The sequence below is a fragment of the Tetrao urogallus genome (genome assembly GCF_951394365.1).
Source record: "Tetrao urogallus genome assembly, chromosome: 6".
Classification (NCBI taxonomy): Eukaryota; Metazoa; Chordata; class Aves; order Galliformes; family Phasianidae; genus Tetrao; species Tetrao urogallus.
The window spans coordinates 9,392,949-9,414,382 of NC_136819.1; the positions used below are offsets into that span (position 1 = coordinate 9,392,949).

Consider the following 21,434-nt stretch of genomic DNA (forward strand, 5'->3'; position numbering starts at 1 on the left):
AAGAAATCAGGACTGTTACATTTTTTTGGTCACTAGAAAGACTTGAATTTTTCTACAAAAAATGGTCACAATGCTCTTTAAAAATGTTTTAAATATTAGACATGAGCAAAATGTGACTCATCAGTGACAGTGGACTTTTTAATGTGTACTGTTAATGTCACAAAAACAAACATTTTTTCTTCTGGGTTAGAGAAAGGTTTTTAGTTTACTATTAGTAATACTGTTGGAATTTTGTTTAAAATTGAAACAATATAAATAAAATGTACTTATACATGAATTTTTCCATGTACGTTTGGGGTACAGATGGCCCATGCTTGTTTGGCATGCACTCATTTCTCTCTGTGTGTAATAAGATAGAAATGTACTATTCTATATTGCTACAGTAAAGAGTTCTTTTTCTCTGTGGCAAGACAAAAAGGATATATCTTAATTTTCATTCCATTTTGTTACTGCCTGAAGGAATACAGCTTGGCCTTGTATAATTGGCCTTGTCAAATTCACAAAATTTGGATATGCCATTTCAGTTATGTCTCTTTGTAAGGTGGCCAGTTGTAGAGCAGACCGTGCTGTATTTCTTGAAGGTTCGGTGTGCTGCAAGAGCAATGATTTCTTGTAAGCACCGGTTTCACCCTGTCCGCTGGAGAGCAGGAAGAGTGAGCAAAGTGTCTCTTCCCCAGTACTATTCCAAGCCTCAGTCAGCCTGCTTCTCCTGTGATCCCTTCCTTTTCAACTAAAGTGATGTTCTTCAGTCTGATCCATCTGGGAAGTGTTGGAGACTAGGATTGATTTTTCTTTTCTTTTTTTTTTTTTTATGCTTGTAAATTGCCAAATTTTGAGTAAAATTTCAATTGGTTATGGATGCTAATTACATTCTACAATATGCAGTAGAGGAATACTGTGTGGAACAGGGCTCAGTGAAATCTGCAGGTTTTGGCTTAAATGTTCTCAGGCATGTCTGCCCATTTAGCGTTTGTACTCCATATAACTACGCCTTTCCCTATAGAGAAGAAAGTAGAATTGATAGAATTACTTCTAAAAAATCTATCAGTTGCAAGGGCATTCTGTAAAGATGGAAGAGGCAGTACTAGAGAACTTCAGAGTAGTTTATCATATTCTATATTTTGCAATCAAACTCGTTCCAAGAGACACCTGATTCCAAGTTAATTATGTAACAGAAGCATCATAATTGGAAATGTTCTCTCTCTTGTTCAGCATCAGCTACAAAGTCAGAGAAACTGCATAATGAAAGGCTGATGGGGGAATCAGTTCCATTTTTGTGTCTTTATCAGGCAAATCTTACAGTGGGTATCAGCTGGAAGAGTCTGGGGAATATTGACCCAATGGTATGCTTAAAAAAAAAAGAACGTGTAAAAATTGGTAATAATATTTGTTACATTACACTAAATTATATATATATTAATTTTTATTTTAGGATTTGTATAAATACCATGAAATTGTGTATAGTTAGTGGATGATAGTTGATTTTGAAAAGCAAAATTCTTGTGTTCTTTTTTTTTTTTTTAACACTTATCATGAGTTGTCATTCTTAACTTGTGTTCTTGCTCATCTGTAGTCGGCCCAGGTAATACTTACAAGCAGCAGTAATTGCTGCTTAGCTTTCTACAAGGCTAAAAAATTTCTGTAGGGTGTTAGCTTTCAGTACTTGATAGATTTTCATCCTTACTTCTAACTGCTGTTTTTCCTTCTACATCTTACTCTGATGTGCTTGGGGTGAAACCACTTTTACTTTAGCGTTCTCCACTCTTGAATTGTGCTGGCTTTAGTTTAGGAAACTCCCATCTTGATAGACCTCCTTTATTATTCTGGCAAGAAGTTTTGTCATCTTCCATTAATTTTCCTCTTCTGTCTCTGTTCTGCCAGTTCTGATGGTATCTTAGTCCATGTGAATTTTTTCATGACTGAAACTGTATTAAATAACATCATTTTTAGTAGAGTCCTTACTCTTTTTTAATCCATTCTCGTGATTTCTATTAGTGATTACTTAAATGAAAATATGTTTTAAGTCTCATGTTTAAAAATAGCTAGAACGTACCTGTATGATATAGCAGATTCTATGTAAGAGACAGAACCACAAAGAAGAAAATGTATGCAGACAGTAGTGTAATTAATCACATGAGATAGAAGAAATCTTTTTCTGCAGTACTTCTAATGAAGATGTGTCAAAAGAACTATGTATTAACAGCAAAATCCAAAAGTGAAAGCTATCTTATTAACAGAGCTTCTTCATATGAGCAAACACTACAATGTTTCAGCTCCTTATACGAATATGGCTTGTAAGGAGAGACAGTGGTAATGAAAGGGGAAAATGTACAACGTCATGATATACAGGCATCGTTTTGCAGAACTAGAAGTGGGTTTTATTCCTTTCAGGTGATGTATATTTTGTAAGGAGGAAATAGCTGTTTAAGCTTTAGGATCAAGTCAGTTCCTAGACTTCTGGATTTGAGCAAAACCACCATGCAATATATTTGCAATATAAGCTGTGTTTAAAAATCTGAATTAAATATGTCAATTGCTTTTCCATCTATCATCTTGTATAACAAATCTTCATTCAGAGATATTAGTCATCTTGCACATAAGCTGACAGGCAAAATATTAAGAGCTGTCTACAATATTATTGAATGTGTATATTAGCATCATTTGCATTGCTGGAAAATCTAGGAGCCCTAACTGGTCTTTCATGCCAAATAACACAAAGATAATGGTCCTTAAGAGGATCCTTATGGGTTTATGATGCAAATTTGAAGTAAGTATTAATACATGAAGCCAAATGGCTTAAGGCACAGCAAGAAAGATGTAGTACTCTATTAGTTTATGGATGTGACACAGAAGCAGTATTTTACTGAATTTTGAAGGATTATAATGTATGTGCTTGGTAGGTGCTCGTGAATTTGAGTGTGATCCTTGAAGAAAGTGGGACATGGTGGTCAAAGTTCTGTCAATGTTTCCAAACACTCTCCCAGCCAAGTGTTCTTATTACGTTCGTAAGAAGATCCTTGCATGTAAAGATTATAATTCAGCCAATTAGTTGTGTAAAAAGCAATCGTTATTTTTAAATTAAGGCAGGAATCTAGGGGCTCTTCTTAGCCGTGTTTAACTGGTTTTGCAGTATCATTAATGTCAACATGTCGCTGACCCTTAATATTTTACTTTGGATACTTTGTTTTTGAATGGATAGATATCTGCAGAACAGACTTTTTTGTCTTTACAGGTAGCACATATCTGAAGTTCATAGCTATTTTTATGTGAAAAAAAACCTGGAAAATGTAAAACAGGAAAATGTAATGTGATTCTTCAGCACATTAATGGGAGAGGCTGCACAATTTTTATTTTTTTTTAAGTTTGTATTTATAAGGAATTTTGGAAGAGAATTACTGAATTACTTCAACTTCTCTCTCTTGAAGAAGCTTGCTTTCCCAGAATGATAACATCATGACCAACATGAAGGGAACTTTGCTGTCTTCCTGAGTGGTTTGTGGCAGGAAGTAGTTGGTCGGAAAAAAAAAAAAAAAGGAAAAAAAAAAAAAAAAAAGGAAAAAAACATTCCTTCCCCTTCCCCTAAATAAAATAAAAAGTGAAGATAAATATTGCAGTAAGTGCTTAGTTCTGTTACTGGGGAACTGATCTACTATCTCTTAGAACAAACAGACAAACAGGAGCCTTTCCGTTGCAGTGTCACAGGCATTGGCTTACATAATTTATAACTGTTTCTGATTCCACTTGAAGTCATTTTCTACCAACGACACGGAATTCTGGTTTGGTTTGCCCATAACAATATTAGTCATAGCACATCCCTTTACATTATTGCTACTTCCAGGAGATATTATAGCTTTGTATAAATATTTCTTCGTTTAGAATTTTCACTGCAGAAGAATTTCTGGTAGTTTAATTAAAATCTCCATTAAAGTTTCTGATCTTGAAGAAACATCAGTCTGAAGTAACTGAGTCCCATTCTTTTTCTATATCTGCAAGTTCCATTTCAGTTCTCTGTAACTAATGTCCAAGAGAATGAAACCTGCATTCCTACATGAAAATACAATTCCTTGATTTTAGTGATATCAGTTTCATTAGGGCATAATTATTTGTCGTGGCTTGGATAGTTGTGTTTCGTATTTCCAGAAAACAGCAACTGCTTACAGGTGGTGAGGAAGATAAATGCTCATACATTTCTGTACATTGTCTGCTGTGCTGTGAATTTTCTGTACTAGACATCAACACTTTAAAGTGGATGTGGCTAAAAGGATTTAAAATTGATTACTTTATTCCCCCTCTCAGGATAAATAGATGCTCTGTTAACTGGGCTTTAAGTTTCATGTCAGGACACCAATAATTCAGATTCTTTGGAGAGGATTTGGTATTTCCCGGGGTGATAAATGCAGTCACATGGATTCAGACTATCTGCTGAGTCACCTGATGCCAAAGGACTATGGTGAAATTTTAATCAATTTCAAAAAGCTATGTCACAATTTGAAAAACTCTGAAGACTGATTCAAGATTCAACACTGCAGCTGTGAATTTGTGAAATCTGTTATTTATGTAATAGAACTAAACCTTGGAGAACAAAATCATCGTAATCTCTGTTATGAAATCAGAATTAAGAAAAAAAGTAATGTGATATGTCCTCTGTTGGTAAAGAAAATGAATCAGCATGTTATCCACTTGGAATCGTACCTTACTTAGAACGGCGAAATTCTAAAATGATGTGGTTGGATGGTTTTAGTTTGTTTGGTTTTGGGTGTTTTGGGGTTTTTTTTACACCTTCTGAACATCCATACTTTTTGATGATTTTATTTTTTGTGATCTCTGTATAGCAGAACTTTGTAAAGTTGCCTCTTTGGAGAAAGAAGTATCTTACTGTATATTGTTCAATTTTACATGTACCTTGGTGGTAGCATACATCTGTCTTGATACATCCATATAGATAATTTGAAATACTCCGTTTGGCTTTAAGTAATATATAGTAAATTATATGTAATCTTTAGCAGCTTCTGATTAAGGACAATATACTTTTAGATGCTTAAGTCACTTTTACCAGAAAACGTATGCAATAAGTAAAACTCCATCCAGAATTACATCCCAATTTAGCAAAATTCTAGAATTCTATTGCCCTCTGCTGGTTCACTGTGCCCACATGTGATTAGGTAGCACTGAGTTACAAGTGAACTGAACTTCCTTTATTTTTTGTGGTGAAATAGTAGATTAGTAGTCTGATGAATCACTTGCTGCTCACTCATATTTTAAAGTAGAAATTAATAAGTGTACAATCCTGTTTGGGGACTTTCTGAAGGTGGGAGAGGTGGCAGATTGTTTTATTTGATGTTTCCGAGATTGGGGAATTGGAGAAGATGCTTGATCTAACATTTTATGTCTTTGTTTTCCAAGGTAATAAAAAGAAAGGAAACATAATAATTCTTACTTATGCTTTTTGCGTCCTTTCCCCACATTTTAGTTTGATTTTTTTTTTTTATATTTCATTTTATATTTTAGACCAAGTGAGAAAACCATTTATTGAATTGAAATATGTATTTTTTACTATTACTCATGTAGCACTCATGTAGTCACGATTGAAGACATAATTATGTGCACTGATGCTGGCTTTGATATTTGTATGTTGTGTTGAATATTGATACATGCATGATGTGGTGCAGTGTTGCAAGAGAAGTTAATATATAAATAAACCTCACTCCTACAGGTCAGACTATGTAGTGTGGTCCTCTGCGCTTGTTAGAAGTCTTTGGAATGAATCAAGTGTCTGTGCGAGTACAGCAGACATGTGAATACCAGTCTGGGTTGTAGAATCTGCTTATATGCAGAACTTGTTAATGTCATCTTGAGGAGGGGCATCGTGTTGCCTGCAGTTAGTGGTACCTAATCATGGCATGGTAATTGACTGAATAAACAGCTCTGAGATGCGGAGTAACACTTCCAAATAGCTGTCTTGCTGTATCCTGAATGATCTATAAAAACTTACACTTGCAGATTTCCAGGAAGAATACTACCTACAATATAGAGAGAGTGCTTTCCTTTGGTATGCACAGAAGATTGGCAAGTGATTGCAGTATTTTTCTCCCTGAAGTCGGGCAGATAATCTGTATTCCTTGAGGAGCAGAGGAGGGAGTTTTTATTTACACTGATCAGCAAACTCCTTTCCAATCTTCCTTCCTTTGCTCATCAAAAATATCCAAATTGATAGCCCAGAATACAAACTGGAGTTGGAAATGGTGTTTACTTCTGAAGGTCAGTCTTCTGGAAATACTGTGCTCCTGAGTTTGCTCCTTCAAGAGATAGGCAGTGAAATCTTAGGGAATACCTGTGAGAAAAGAGCAGTCTCAGGTATATTTGTAGTCTGTTTTTGTCTTCTCATTTTTTAACACTTTTTCCAGTTTTGTAATGAAGAACTCTATCCTTTGCTGTGCTAGAATGAACATGCTTTCTTCTTTAATCTTGTGTGATGTAGCAGATAGTGATGGATGAGCTATTGTCAGTGTAAAGTATGCTTTTTTTTTCTTTTTTCTTTTTTCTTTTTTTCCTCCCAGAAACAGTCAATCTAAATAGTGTAATGTCATAAACAAGCTGTTTGGGCACCTGAACCTCACAGTTCTTCTGGGAGCTCTGCGAGTATCATTTTCTGAACTAGAAGTATCCAGTGCCAGGAAATGGAGAAAAAACATCTAGGCAGATACTATCTTGCTTCTGGGAGTAATGCAGATATAATGCCTGATGGCAGGAAGTTGCATATAGTCACACATAGAAAGTCCCCAGTCTATCTTGTATTTCCTCAGACTGCAGGATGTAATTCATTATTTTTATATGTGTGACATTTGTTTCATATGTATTGCAGCTGGGAGGGGTGGGCTTTTGTTGTTGTTGTTTAAGTACCTTTAGTCTTTTGAGAGAAGTCAGAGTACTTAGAAGAATATAACTCGTTTTCTGGGTGCTATTGCAGCTTACACCTCAATGCTCATGCCGTGACACAGACTGCTTTAGATAAAGGACTTTTTCCATTCAGAACTATTTTTTTCATTATTATTTCTTCTGGGAAGTTTTTTACTTTAAGTCCTTAAGTACTCCTTTACAAGTAGGAAATTTTTTTGCTGCCTCATACGTTCATCCTGTCTGGCAGCAATTAATTATTAGGATAGGGAGAAAGCAACTCTACATGCCAGTATAGCTCAGTTGTCCAATGGAAAGGCGGGTGAAGATTCATGTTATATATTCAGCATTGCTTGATAGAAAACACTGAAATTCTGTCTTACTTTAATCAGAGAAGTCCTGTGCAAATTTATTTCAATGCAACAGTAAACATTGGGGCCTGTCTGACATAGTAGAGTAGTTTCCATTCTAGGCTGACTAAGCACTCTCAGAGTAGGGAGTATTATATACACTTAAAGCTTCATGGAATGCTTCTATTTGTACCAAGAATATTTTAATGCAGGGATTTTGACTGCCTAGGAGCAGCCATGTACTTCTTAAGGTTGGTATTTATACTGCTTTTTCACAAATAAATTAATGGAAACATGGTGAAAATCCAAAGCAGTTTTGCCCAAAATAATTGGCAGAGCTGAGCTGACTTTGATTCAGTGTTCTGGCCACTACTAGGTTTTGCCATTTGTTTCAACACTTTCAGCAGGTGATGAGATCCCTTTCATCATATTATTATTTATGACAATTTAGCCTTTTAATGGATTTTCTTTCATCCTTTTGTAAACAGACTATTTTTATGTCTAGAAGTTATCTGTCAGTACTGATTTATGTCACTATACTTGAACATAAATCTCCGTCCTTTAAAAATTGTGATTTATACATGGCTGTTAGTGGTTTTAAATCATGAATGAAGGAGGAGCATCTAAGAACCCCTTAGCTTTTCTGTCATATTCAGACCTATGTGAAAATCATTTGCTTCATTTTTATTTCTGGAGCACTTCATATTGACCTACAGTTATGATTCTAAACTTCCATTCAAACTTTCAGATCCAGCAAGGCCAGGCTTGGAGTACTGTGTTCAGTTCTGGGCTCCTCAGCCTAAGAAGAGATAGGAAACTACTAGAGGATGCCCTGTGAAGGGACACAGAGATGATGAAGGGGCTGGAGTATCTCACACTTGGAAGAGGGCTGAGGGAGCTGGGGCTGTTCAGTCTGGAGACGAGGAAGCTCGGTGTTTGTAGGGGGGGGATGATGGATCTCATCAAAGTGTGTAAGTAGCTGTAGAGAGGGTGCAGAGAGGACAGAGCCAGGCTCTTTTTGGTGGTTCCTTGTGCCAGAGCAAGAGGCAGCGGGCACAAATTGGAAGACAGGAGGTTCTCTCTGAACACTGTGGAATGCCTCTTTACTGCAGGGGTTGGTAGTGACAGGGCACTGCATGGGATGCCCGAGGGGTTGTGGAGTCCCCACTGCTAAAGATCTTCAGAAGCCACCTGGATGTGGGCCTGGGCAGCCTGTTCTGTGTGGTCCTGCTTAAGCAGGGGGCTGGGCCAGACAAACTGCAGAGAGCCCTTCCTACCTCGACCACACTGTGATCACTAGGAGACTATCTGTGCTGTTCTGTTCTGTGATTTAACAGCTACTTCAAAGCTGGGAGCTATTACTATACCATCTGATTCCATTTCCTGTGAGCTGCCATGAGCTGCATCACAACTGAAACCTGGGAGTCCAGTCTAAACAAACATCTTATGTTTCAGCCTGTATGGAATAACAAAAACCTCATTTAATGTGATTTGCATCTTCCACATAGGCAGTTTTTTGAAGAAGTTGTAATGGAATTTTGATGCAATTGTACTTGATGAAAAAAAAATTATCAGTTTTTGCTGATTATATCCAAGAATATATTTCAATTGGCTAATTTTTAATAGCATGTAACAAATCATTTCTTCAAACATACCATTTCAAAGGGCCTTGTCTTCGATTGGGAATGAATAAATGGCACATGATCAGGACTTTCAGTTCATGTTGTACTTGGAAAAGCATAGCGTGGAAAACAGTTCAAAGAATTGCAAAACCAGAAATCTGTAAACCAGACTTTTGAAATTTTCAGTAACAATTTTCTAGCCTTCCACCTGAGTGTTCCCAGGGCTTACTAAGAAGGATCATATGTAGTGGCTGATGGTACAATTGTACAGTTATAAATGTGAAATGAAGTAGTATTTATGCTCTAGAATAAATTGTATTACAATGTGAACATTAAAGTCAATTCTACTTCTAGAGTACGCGTTGGTATGTGTAGTATTTTGAGAGTGAAGGTCATTAAGTTTAATGTCCAGTAATGAACTAAATTCTTCAGTTCTACTGTAGAAAGAAGCAGATATTTACATTACATGCTTCTTTCGTATGCGCAGTATACAACTCAGTTATGTGGACTTTATCAGAGAGAAAGAATATGCTGTATAAGATTGCATTCTGCATAACTGGAGTCCTTGAAATAAATTTCCTTTCCTTGTATATGGTTGTCAGTAATATTAAGCAACTTGCTGAAAGACCGGCACCACTTAATTAAACAGACCTACTTGAAAAAAGGATGTGCTCATACTGAGTATTGATAGTGTAACAATTCTGCTTTTGTTTGAAACCTTAGTGTAGGATCCAGACACCTGTGACTTCAGGAATGTCTCCCCTTAGTACTCTTTCAGGAACCGAATTTGTGTCAGGCATTGCGGTAATTAATGATTTATCTGATCTTCTGCTGTTGCAACCAATGCAGCCTTATTGGAAGGACTCAGCTGCCCTGCACACTTAAAGTTTCATTGGTGTAATTCCAAGTTTTAGATAAAATGATAAGCAATTTTCATATGTTTTAATACTAAGTTATTTGGCGTAGGACTACAATGGTGTAATTTACTGATTAGGAAAATATATTAGAATTGTGTTCTGTATTATTATTATCACATAATCCGCCTTTCCCCCGCCAGTCTCATTTTTCTACTGTGAATCACCATGCATTAGGCTTATATACAAGCTTCCTGTACATTAATTTCTTCAAGGGCACAAAAATGGAGATAATTTCTCATTCCTATACTGTAGTACACAAGATGAGATGTGCTGCATGTTTCACTGTGTGCAACGGATCTGATGAATTTTTCAGTACTCATGGCATAGGCATTAAACAAAACAAAACAATAGCAGTATTTTGTCTGTCTTTCTGTCTTTCAGAAATTAGCACCTGGAGTTAGTCAGTTTGCTTACACATGTGTACAGGACCATCCGATCTGGACTAACCAGCAGTTTTGGGAAACCACCTTTTATAGCAATGTGCAAAATCAAGTTCGTTCCCTCTACCTTACAGCCAAAGAAGACAACCATGCAGTACAACCTAGACAAAAGGTAGGAGAATATATTAAATATCAAGGCATAAAAAGCTGTACTATTATTTAATGTCCCAGTTAAACCTATTTTGACCTGGAAAGTCTCAACGTGGATGAAGAAAATGTCTAAATATTTACTTATACTGTTCTGAAAATAAATATTTCACTTTTAGAATATCAGCTTGGACTAAATGATCTTATAGGTCTTTTCCAACCTTGTGATTCTATGATTCTATGAACTTTAATGTAAATATGTTGTTTGCACATAATTTTCTGAAGAAAAAAGATGCTTTATTTTGCTAATATGCAAACACCTGAATCTCCCCTTGTTGCCTTTATGATTTTTATGTACCACGACTTTTTGTATCATTTTTACCACACTTAAAGGTGTAGCATTAGATTGTTACCAAACCCTAGACTGGTGTCTGTTGATGGACCTTTGTCTGCTTTTTAAGAACTTTTTTCTTAAACTCTCTCATGTGTTTGTCTGTTAAATTAGCTGAACTTTACCTAGTATGAAGAAAAAACATTAGTAGGATACTGTGTGCTTTAATAATTCAGAGCAGGTGTTATGTCATTTGTATCAGCAGCCAGATTTTTAAATTCTAGTTCTGTCAGGCTGCATTGTAATTTGGATACATGCTATCTACCTACTTTGCTCCAAGCAAATGCTAGAATTGTTCTCCAACCTGCAAAAGCATGAATGTTTCAGCTGATCTGGAAACTGTTCATGTAAAAGCTTGTCTCACCCTGGACATCCTCAAAATTGGGAGAATATCACATGCATCCAGTAATCAGCTGCATCTGATTAATGTTGATTGTTATATGAGATAAGTAGAAACATTAAGGAGAGTGGTTATATTAAAATCATTAAACTACTCTGAAGAAACATAAAAGATCGTGTAGTATTAAAAAAATCTAGAAAGAGATTATGTTACTGAGTTAGAAATGTTCACATCATGCTATGCTAGTTCTGCATTTCAGTAAGATACCTTCAGTCCTTCACAATGCTGTAATTATACCTTTGTTAAATCCTATTGCATGTTGCTACTTGCTTTTTCTTTATAAATAAATAATTTAAATAATAGAAGAATTTAAATGAACAATTTAATTTAAAAAATTTTGACTAAACATTGTTTTGACTAAACGTTGTTTCTGAGTCTTAGCTTAGTGTGTATTTGTATGTTTTCTAGGAGAAAAATTCTGTAGGTCCAGACCACGATAAGACAGCAATGGATCTGGCTGCGGAGCAGTTGCGACTGTGGCCAACTCTTAATAAACAAACTCAACAGGAGCTAGTCCAGAATGAGGAAAGTACAGTCTTCAGTCAGGCAATTCATTTTGCTAACCTCATGGTCTACCTGCTAGTGCCACTAGATACAAGTAAGAACAAGTTATTGAGAGCATCAGCTACTGGTGACTGGGAGAGTGGAAGCAACAGTATTGTCACAAACAGGTGGGTACACACATTCACTGGTAATCCACCATGACGGGGCACTATTTTTGAGAACATACTAGTTTTCAGGACATACCCTGCATACAATCTCTTCAAGATTATTATTTCTAGATAATTAATTAAGGAGAGTAGAAACCTAACATGATTCCTCTCGAATGATAGAACTCTATCTAGACTAAATTGCTGCCATTTGAGGGAATGTAAGAATGTTATCACTTCAGTAAGAATTTTAGTCTACTAATGTGACTGTTGAAGGCAGACACTAGTGTGTGATGAGAGAGACCATTTGTTTTTCTATAACTTGAAAAAAAAACCCTCATGAACCTGCGCTCATGAAAGCAGATGTATAACATCCTCAAGGTCACAGTTTTTGTGCTGTTGCAGCTTCAGGAAAGACATTTGGTCAGAAAGATGGCTATATCACTGGAGAAAATGTTAGAATACTAAGGAGGCAGGAGGAGTATAAAGAGAATTACTTTACTTAGCATACAAATCAGGATTTCGTAGCAAGACTTCTTCCCTTTCTATTTACTGTCTTTATTATCAACTATGATCAGTCAAGTTTCCCACTTGATGAACTTATAGAACGCTGTATGAGGCCTCTGACATGATGTAAATAGGCTCTGGGTCTCAAACTCCCTATTGCAACTTTTTCTGCTGACAAAGCACTTCTAAAATCAAGCATTAGGATCTGATCAGTATGTAGACTGTGTATGTATGTATAGTATGTTAATGGCATATGTTACAGTGCATGGATTTGACTGGCACTACTGTTTTTGGGGAGTATTTTCAGATGGTTGAAGTACATCTCCTACTGACTTGCTTGTATTTTCTAGCTGATGCACAAAAACACTGAGGTTATTTTTGCTTTTGAATGCTTTATTCTTCAACAGTAATACTCATTGAATTTATCCTTGTGTACGTAACCAAAGTATCTATTTCTGTTTTATCATGGGTTGTAAATAGCTTACCTAACTTAATGACAAAGAGAAGACAGAAAAGCTTACTTCTAGGCAAGTGATGCTTTTTTTTTCACTTGTTGACTGCTCTGCACTAGATTCATGGAGTAAAAAGTCTCCTTTATTGTCATGCAGTCTGATATTGTTAATGGTGGAGGGAATACAGTGTAATTTTTGGTACCAGTGTATGTTTTCAGAAAAAGATAGCATTTAGATGTGTCCTACCCAGGTATCAGATACATTTACTAGCTGAATTGTTCACTTCTGAAATTTCTTTTTTTTTTTTTATGTCCATAGTATTGCAGGCAGTGTTGCAGAGAGTTATGACACCGAAAGTGGGTTTGAGGACTCTGAGAACAATGACGTTGCAAATGCAGTTGTACGCTTCATCACCAGATTTATTGACAAGGTTTGCACAGAGAGCGGAGTTACGCAGGATCACATCAAGGGTCTTCATTGCATGATACCAGGTAAGAATTGTGATGAAAATGTGCATTCATAATCTTTCATTTTTCCTCTGGTTTCAGTTTTTTTTTCCTGATGGAAGAAATACACATTTTAGTTACAGTCATCTTCCGTAGACATAGAAGATCGGATTTTTTTCTAGACTATAATTGCTGTTGAATTTCAACTAACTATTTCCTTGATGGTTACATTTAAGAATTTTGGAATATTGGATTTCCAATTGGATTGCAACTTTTTCTTTCATGTTATGCCAGACTTCATTTGTGATATTACTGATTTTCAGGCATTGTAGCAATGCACATAGAGACTTTGGAGGCTGTCCATCGTGAGAGTAGAAGGCTTCCACCAATACAGAAGGCAAGTATTATGAAACATGTTTGTATTCTTTAAAAGTATTAGAATCATGCTGTTTAGTCATCTTTTTTGTTTTCTTTTATTTTCCTCTTCAGAATGTTAGAAGGAAACATCAGAACATTGTAAGAAAAATTCCACAAGTGATAAATAAAGAGCTTGGCTTTGGTCTCATGAAATATGAACTTAGAAAGCTATTAGAGCCAAATTTTTGATCATAAACAAGCTATTGCATACCCGCTGTTTTTTGAGACCCAGTTCTCTTCGTTGAGTCCAAACTCCATCTCCCTTCTTTGGAATTAGTCTCATAACAATTTTGTTTTGAACCTTTCTACACCAAATATAATTAGGCTGAGGTATAACACTGGTATTCCTATCATACTTACACTATTTTACTTGCATTAGCCCAAAATTCTACGACCAACTTTACTGCCAGGAGAAGAATTTGTTTGTGAAGGTCTCCGTGTGCTACTGGATCCTGATGGCAGAGAAGAAGCTACAGGAGGACTGCTTGGAGGTCCTCACATCCTCCCTGCTGAAGGAGCTTTGTTCCTTACTACCTACAGAATTATATTTAAAGGCACTCCTCACGATCAGCTGGGTAAGCAAAACTCAACAGTGACAAAACTGTCACTTTGAATAGATAAAACTTTGAGCTGACCTGTCCATCTATGTAAGCATCAGCATCAAAATGCATCTACCTCTGCAAGTAATTTTTCATGGTCATCACATTGGTATGATCTTTTGTTATAGGTTTTTACTCTAGATATGACAATATTTTATGTTCATTTTGCTTTTAACCTAACTAGAATTTATTTCTTTGAGTAAGACAACATATGCACTGTCTGTGATCTGTGACTTCCAGTACTTCTTTTCATTTGACACTTTTTTTCACTTTCAAATTTTTTTAAATTGCTGGAAATGTGTGAAATGGGAAAAAAAAAATCATAAGTTAGTAATGTCCTTAAAATTATTATTAATAAATTAAGAATTGCTTTTAATATGTTTTAAGTGGTAGTTTTTCACCTTTTGACATCTGCCATTTCTAAGCAAATTAAACTGTCTGTCAGAAGTATAAATTTATCTTTCAAAGTTTATTGTCATTTGAAAAGAAGTCAGTGTAAAACTTTCGTTGTTTATAAGGTGCATAATGCAATATGAACATGAATTACGTTTGGAAATGTTCATTGACTCCTTTCCAAACTGTGTTTTTGGGGTGCATTTCCAGCACTCAGAAGAACTCAGAGAATATTTTTCCAACCATCCAAACTGAAAGGAAGTCAAAAAAGTAAATGCTTCAGATCGTAGATGGTACTTGGGGATTTATCAACTTCTCAAGCATTTTCTGTGAAATTAATTATGTGCAGTTATTTTCCTATTGCTTTGTGTATTGTAAATCCTGTCTGCTCAGAGTACAGTGTGACCAGAACAGATCTGATTCTGTGATCAAACAAGTATCCATAAATACTATAATTCTGTGGTTCTCAGTGGGAGAGCAGACGGTGATCCGGAGCTTTCCTATTGCATCTGTTACAAAGGAGAAGAAAATCACTATACAAAACCAGCTGCAGCAAAGTATGCAGGAAGGCTTGCAGATCACTTCAGCTACCTTTCAGGTAAAAGGAAGTTTTGTGAAATTGTGTGAGGTAGCCAGCTCAAAATACCTACGAGCAGTACTTTGCCCTGATAATGGTGAAGAGTTCAGTATCCTGCTCTGTAAAGTCAGTAGAGAACATGTAGTCCTCTCATAGAAATTCCTTTTGGTTTTTTGGCTCATTTGAAACAGCGTTACTGTTTTCGTGTTTGATTTCTTTCTCTCCCTTCCTCACCTTTCTGCTGTGGATCCAGTGGAGGGCTGTTCTGAGTCCAAAATGTCTTCATGTGGGTAAGCAGAGGCCAGGCAGGCCAGTGGAAGACTTCTCACTTTACTAGCTTTCTGGAAAAATGTGTAATGGAGGGTCATAGTACGTCTCATTTGGAATCTGCCCTTCCAGAAATCTTTAATGTAGCCATTAGTAGCCAGATCCAAAGGGCTTCTGCATGAAACCTCTTAACTTTTGCACAGATTCAGGTATTCTGTCTTTAGAGGCTTCCTCAACGTGTTCAGAATGTTCAGAATCTGCTGTGGGGCAGTTGACGGAGATGGACTTGTAAGAGTGAGGGGTCATTAATTCTCTTAAGCCTTCCCTAAATGTTTCTTATTGGTGGTAATCTAACATTGGTCAAATCCTAAGAGATCGAAAGTTGAAAACAAACGATTTAATATCACAGACCGAAAGCTGACTTTAGAGCTTAAGAAGTGAAATATATCCTCAGGTTAGCTAACTTTAGAGACGTGTTTTCATTGAGAACAACAGTCTCTTTTCAATGTCTGAAAATGAAATACATAGTCAGTATTTTACTGGTTCCTTAGATAGCAAACAGTATTTATTTAGTCATCCTTCAATGTTGTATTCAAGAGCATAGGACTCGGAATAACAAATAAGTAAAACAACTCAAAAAAAAAAAAAAAAAAAAAAAAAAGTTGTTCTTGTGGACTTTTGACTGGACTTACTGAGAACTTTTATTTTCCAGAATGTTTTTTACCAGGATAGTTAGCATACTTCAATGATGTGCTAAATGCAGGCATAGCTCAATGCTTTCAGTGCTGGATTCTGGTCAAACATCATCCCTGCTTTTGTTTAGCATAGTTTTGTGTTAGGTTATGAAAACAAAAATGATCAGGAAACAGTTTACTTCTGTTCCTTTTCTAAGTGCTAGAGTTCAATATAGTATGAAATAGCAAGCCCTATCTTTGTTTATTAATTAAGACTTTCAGAGTGTTTTGGCTGCAGTGATGCTATTTAATGTCTTTGAAACTTTGTATCAGTGTAACCCTGAACATTCAAGCATTCCTCTTAAGGAGGTCTTTGAGCAACATTCTCATTTGGAATTCTTTTTCATTTGGAAAATAATTACAGAACAGAACAAGTGAAATTAAAAACAAACAAACAAACATGGAGAAATCCACCTTCTAGGTGACAAAGACAAACAAGACAGTCAAAAGGTGTATAGGTAGGCAGTCAAAAATAAAGGTCTAGAATATATCTTTGTTTACTTTTTCCATGTTCTTCAAGCTCTTTCATGCCATCTTCCAGATTCCCAATTTTCTCTCTTAATTTTTTTTATTTCCTTTTCACAAGAGAGCTGACTCATCTTTTGACTAAGGGTGATATAAATATATATATGTGTATTTAAATAACTTTCAAAAAGCATTTTTAATGGGATAAATAGATCGGTGTTGAATAGCACAGAATTAGTTACTTTCCAAGGATCTGATTTCACTGTTACTAGCTGTTTGTTACTAGCTGTTTTTATGCTTTTGGAGGTGAGGCAAAAATTGGAATAACTAAATATTGGAAGTATAATGGTTTTGATATATGAAATCTGAATTTATTGCCTTTATTAGAGTAAATTACCAATTTTGCTTCCCTATATATAGCAAATCTGATGAAATATTTCTGATCTGAGCTATCCCATGTGACTAGCACTTTAACTATTGTGGATATTGTAGTGCCAGTACATCCACTTAGATTACCCAAAATATTTTGTGTTTGGTGTTATGAGAATTCCAGATGCTTCATGGTGAAAATATCTTAGTATTACAACATCAATACTAAAAGCGAGTAAAAAATTGAACGAGCTGTATAATATCCCTCAAAACCAATAAGATATACCTACATACATGTATTTGTATTTTCTGATGTGCTTTGTACTGCCTAAGTATGAAGAATATGCTAATATGTTTTAGAATCTTTTGATTTGTTGAATCCTGGAAATTTATTTATTTTGTAAGTTCCTAACGTGCTCTGTCTTTAATATGCAGTTAATTAAAGTAGCGTTTGATGAAGAAGTAAGTCCTGAAGTGGTGGAAATATTTAAGAAACAGCTAATGAAGTTCCGTTATCCTCAGTCTATCTTCAGCACTTTCGCATTTGCAGCTGGACAAACAGCACCACAGATAATTTTACCAAAGCAAAAAGAAAAGAACACTTCATTCCGGTATTCTTCTATCACTGATGTTCTTGTTTACTTCTAGTCAAATTCCTTAAATAATCAGACAGGTTTTCAGAACTTCGACCATCTAGTTAGCTTGACATTCCAGAGAACTGACAAAATGATATTCCCTGTCTTTTAATGTTTACAGAATAAAAGGGAGGTTGGTATGAAATAAATGTTGATATAAGAATGTATTATTTATCCTAACTTATTGCTGCAGCAATTTCGAACAAGTATCTAATTACATTCTTGAATACATACAATATTAATAACATATTCAATTGTGTGAACTATGCCAACATAAAAACAGAGTTCTTGTGTGTTAAATTATGTATTAGTGGACTGTAGAGTAGAATTCATTTTTCCCTTAGTCGACTCTGTATAGTTGTCCCAGTGTTCTTTTATCATCTAGAGTTTCAGCTTTGGGTCCTCTCTAAAATTTCATGTTATACATTAATTTTTACTAGACTAGACTGATCATTGTTTAGTACCCCTGAAAGTGGTTTGATTATTGCATTGCTGACATATAGAAGTAGAATCCCAAGCTAGTCATAGAAACTTAAAACTTTAAGGTAATTTCTGTCTTTCTTGCCTCACACTGTCAGTTTCATAGATCTGTTACATTGCTAGCAAAACACGAATACCTGAACAGATGTTATGGCTGCCTGTTCATTATATTACACGTAATAGGCATAAATTGCTCTCAAAGTAATAAAAATAGCATTTAAAAGTTGGCATAGGAAGTCATTTTTCTGTTGGTTTTTATTTTGATGTAAAACGAGAAATAGAAATCTGTTTTCTTTGAGTAAGGAAGTTTGTCGTAAAAATCTGTACATGCTGTTGAGAAGAACATATCTATCTTTTAAAAGATTTTTTTTTTCTATGAATTTATAGTACCTTCTCAAAAAGCATTGTGAAAGGAGCAAAACGTGCTGGGAAGATGACAATTGGTCGCCAGTATTTGTTAAAGAAGAAGACGGGCACAATAATGGAAGAAAGAGGGAATCGTCCAGGCTGGAATGAAGATGACGATGTCTCTGGTAATAGTAAAACAATTTCCATTTTTGTTGATATGTCTATCCTGTCATGCTTCAATTTCAATATGTTAGGTGAGTAGTATCTTCAAGAAGAAATTGCAGTCTTCCTGGACAGGAAGGTGAAAGGTTTCAAATAGTGCACTGATTAAACGTTTTGTGACGACTGAACATACAGGGTGAAAGAGGAAGCTGTCTTCATTCAGTGATAAAGCAAAAGAGGCTTTTTTTCTAATTGCCAAACTATTTTCACATAATATCCTTAGAAAGCCTGATATTGCTTTGTCTGTAATGAGAAAGCAGTAATTGGCGAGGTTAAAGGAACTGGAAGTATTTTATGGACAAATTTTGTCTATGTGGAAGTGATCAGTGATTTCTGAAGACAGCTGAAGACTTAATGACTGAAAATACCATTTTTCCAAACTTTGGTTGGAAGGAATTGGGGAGATAAGTTAGAAAATGATTTGGACACTTTGTATAGTGCAATGGTGTGGACTTTGACTTTCTTCCAAATACTTCTTTTCCTACCATGTGCTGCTGTCAGTATATCCTTATCTGGACCAGTGCTAATTTATAATAAGCCACTAGAGGGAGCCAGATTCTCCTGTACATTAACAGGTATAGTTTTGTCGTATCATTCTTTCTTTAAAAAAAAAAAAAAAAAGTAGCATTTCAGATAATGAAGTGTTTATGAAACATCAAACAAACCAAATTTACCTTCCGGATATTTGGTCAGAGATCAAGGTGACTTACATGATTTATGTGCAGATAAATAAAAGTTGTCTGACACCAAGCTATGTTGCTGCACATTCTCTGTTCTCTCCCAGAGTAAAAAGGGCCATTCCAGGAAAGCTGAAAAATACTGATCCTCTTCTTTCATTCCAGATAAATATGGTAGAAAAAAAGGCAGGAAAAAGAAAGGTTATGAAATACAGAATGTCTTTACACAGCTGAAAAGTTACATTCTTAATTGAATTTCCAGCCTCTTCCTTAAGTACTGAGTTACTATGTGTTCTAATGTTGTGGAATCTTCAGCTCAGAAGGAATTCTGCAAACTAAGCCTGTCCTGGGTGTGATTTTGTGTCCATCACTCAGAGAGACCAAGTATAAGCAAGCCTGTATGTTCGTACTTCTCATGACAATGAAGAAATCCTAAGAGTTTCTGCATTGCCTGTGTACAAAACAACTATATTCTTCTGTGAGCATGTAACTATTAATGACAGTTTCTTCTTCCCCTCACCTGACAAAAATACAAAAAGATAAATTGCGAGGCTTCCTACCTGCTGCTTTCCAGATGCTGTGACTAGGTATGTGTAAGGCTATTAAAGTCTGACAGCTTGCTTTTTTTCCCTGCACTGCACTGTCATTCGAGCTGTAGTACTCCTCATTTCAGACAAAGTACAAATAGCCATAGAAAATTTTCTGTTAATCAGTGCAATTTGTTTTGTATTGATTGCTGCAAATTCCTCTGTGTTTGCAAGCCTTAAAAACTGAAGTTTAGGGAATTATGCAGCTATATCAACAGTGAAACAAACAGAGCTGTCTGCAGCAGGTGATGCATCGTCTTGCAAAAAGAAGCATTAAAGATGGGGTCAGAAGGAACTTCAGGAGATCATCTACTCCATCTTTCTGATCCAAGGCAGGAGCAACGTGTTCTTCATAAATGCTTACCTAACTTTTTCTTAGCTTTCAAAGATGAAGATTCCATAACTCCAGGCTATTTATTCTGATGCTTTAACCACCCTTAATGCTGGAGGAAAGCTAGCAACTTTCTGATGTTCTGACCTAAACTTCTCCTTGACACATTTTATATCATTCACTTTTTATTCTGTGAATATGTACATGTAAAAGGGATAACTGCCTTAATTTGAATTGCAGTTTTTTGGTATATTATAATGTTTCCTTTCTCTTCTCTTTTCTGGATATTATCTGTAGTTCTTCTCAGTCACACTTCATAGAATTCTGAGTATCTTCATCTCTCTTCTCTAGATTGTCTTTAACTAGTCCTCATATAATTTCAGTTTCATTTCCAGAATTGGGCACTCTAGATAAAAATTATCGCTAATGAACACCTGGTTTTTTTCCCCCCTCCATTGCCTCCTAATCTTTATATTTTCTGAGAGTTTTGAATGACACTATTACTAAAATCTGTTTTCTGTGGGTGATCATAGTGATATATTCCAGAAAATAGGAGGCCATCTGTAAAGTATGCTTATACGATCAGTCATATCTCAAAAAGAGTAAAATAAAGGGTCTCTTCCTCATGTTTTCAAAATTAAATGAAGACAAAAGGCATTTAGAACTTGAGATAGAACAGCATCTTCCCTTTTCAAGTTAACAACACTGATATGAAATCTTATAATCTCTAGCTTTTTACACCTACAGGGAAATGATTTGTAAATTGTAATATCCAACCTAGCTGCTTTATTTCACAAAAGTGCATTTTGAGGGAAAAAAAATTGAAAAATGCACCCTAGTTTTATCTAAGACAATACAGCATTCAGAACTTTTAAATACCGAGCTTCTGTATTCCCTAAAATAAAATTATTTCAAAATCTTGTTTAATTCTTTTCTCCCAGTGAACCTCATAGCTTTACGTACTTTGTAACGTCTTTCTTCTCCTTCAGGACAAATATGAAAATATAGAAAAAGAGGAGATATCCATAGCATTGAAGTCTTCATTGTTTAGCTCAAATAGGGAATAGTTGTTTTTGCACGATGCACCATGAGGACTATAAAGTTATTCAGGTAGCTTTTATGATAATATGCACAAAAAGCTGAGGTATCTAAAATGTACTTCTGTAAATTCTGAATG

The 21,434-nt window shown here is 35.6% G+C and overlaps 1 protein-coding gene across 4 annotated transcripts in view; it reads left to right on the top strand.

Annotated features, from left to right (window-relative positions):
- Positions 1-21,434, top strand: part of SBF2 (SET binding factor 2) — a gene marked incomplete at both ends in the record, with an annotated part of 234,361 nt that overhangs the window by 172,017 nt on the left and 40,910 nt on the right. For all 4 annotated transcript variants that reach the window (XM_079536628.1, XM_079536630.1, XM_079536631.1 and 1 more), the window contains 8 exons: positions 10,165-10,335; positions 11,510-11,772; positions 13,029-13,201; positions 13,480-13,553; positions 13,953-14,148; positions 15,036-15,163; positions 17,413-17,588; positions 18,480-18,625. In XM_079536628.1, the coding sequence (XP_079392754.1) occupies positions 10,165-10,335; positions 11,510-11,772; positions 13,029-13,201; positions 13,480-13,553; positions 13,953-14,148; positions 15,036-15,163; positions 17,413-17,588; positions 18,480-18,625 (1,327 nt within the window). The remainder of the gene's footprint in view (positions 1-10,164; positions 10,336-11,509; positions 11,773-13,028; positions 13,202-13,479; positions 13,554-13,952; positions 14,149-15,035; positions 15,164-17,412; positions 17,589-18,479; positions 18,626-21,434) is intronic.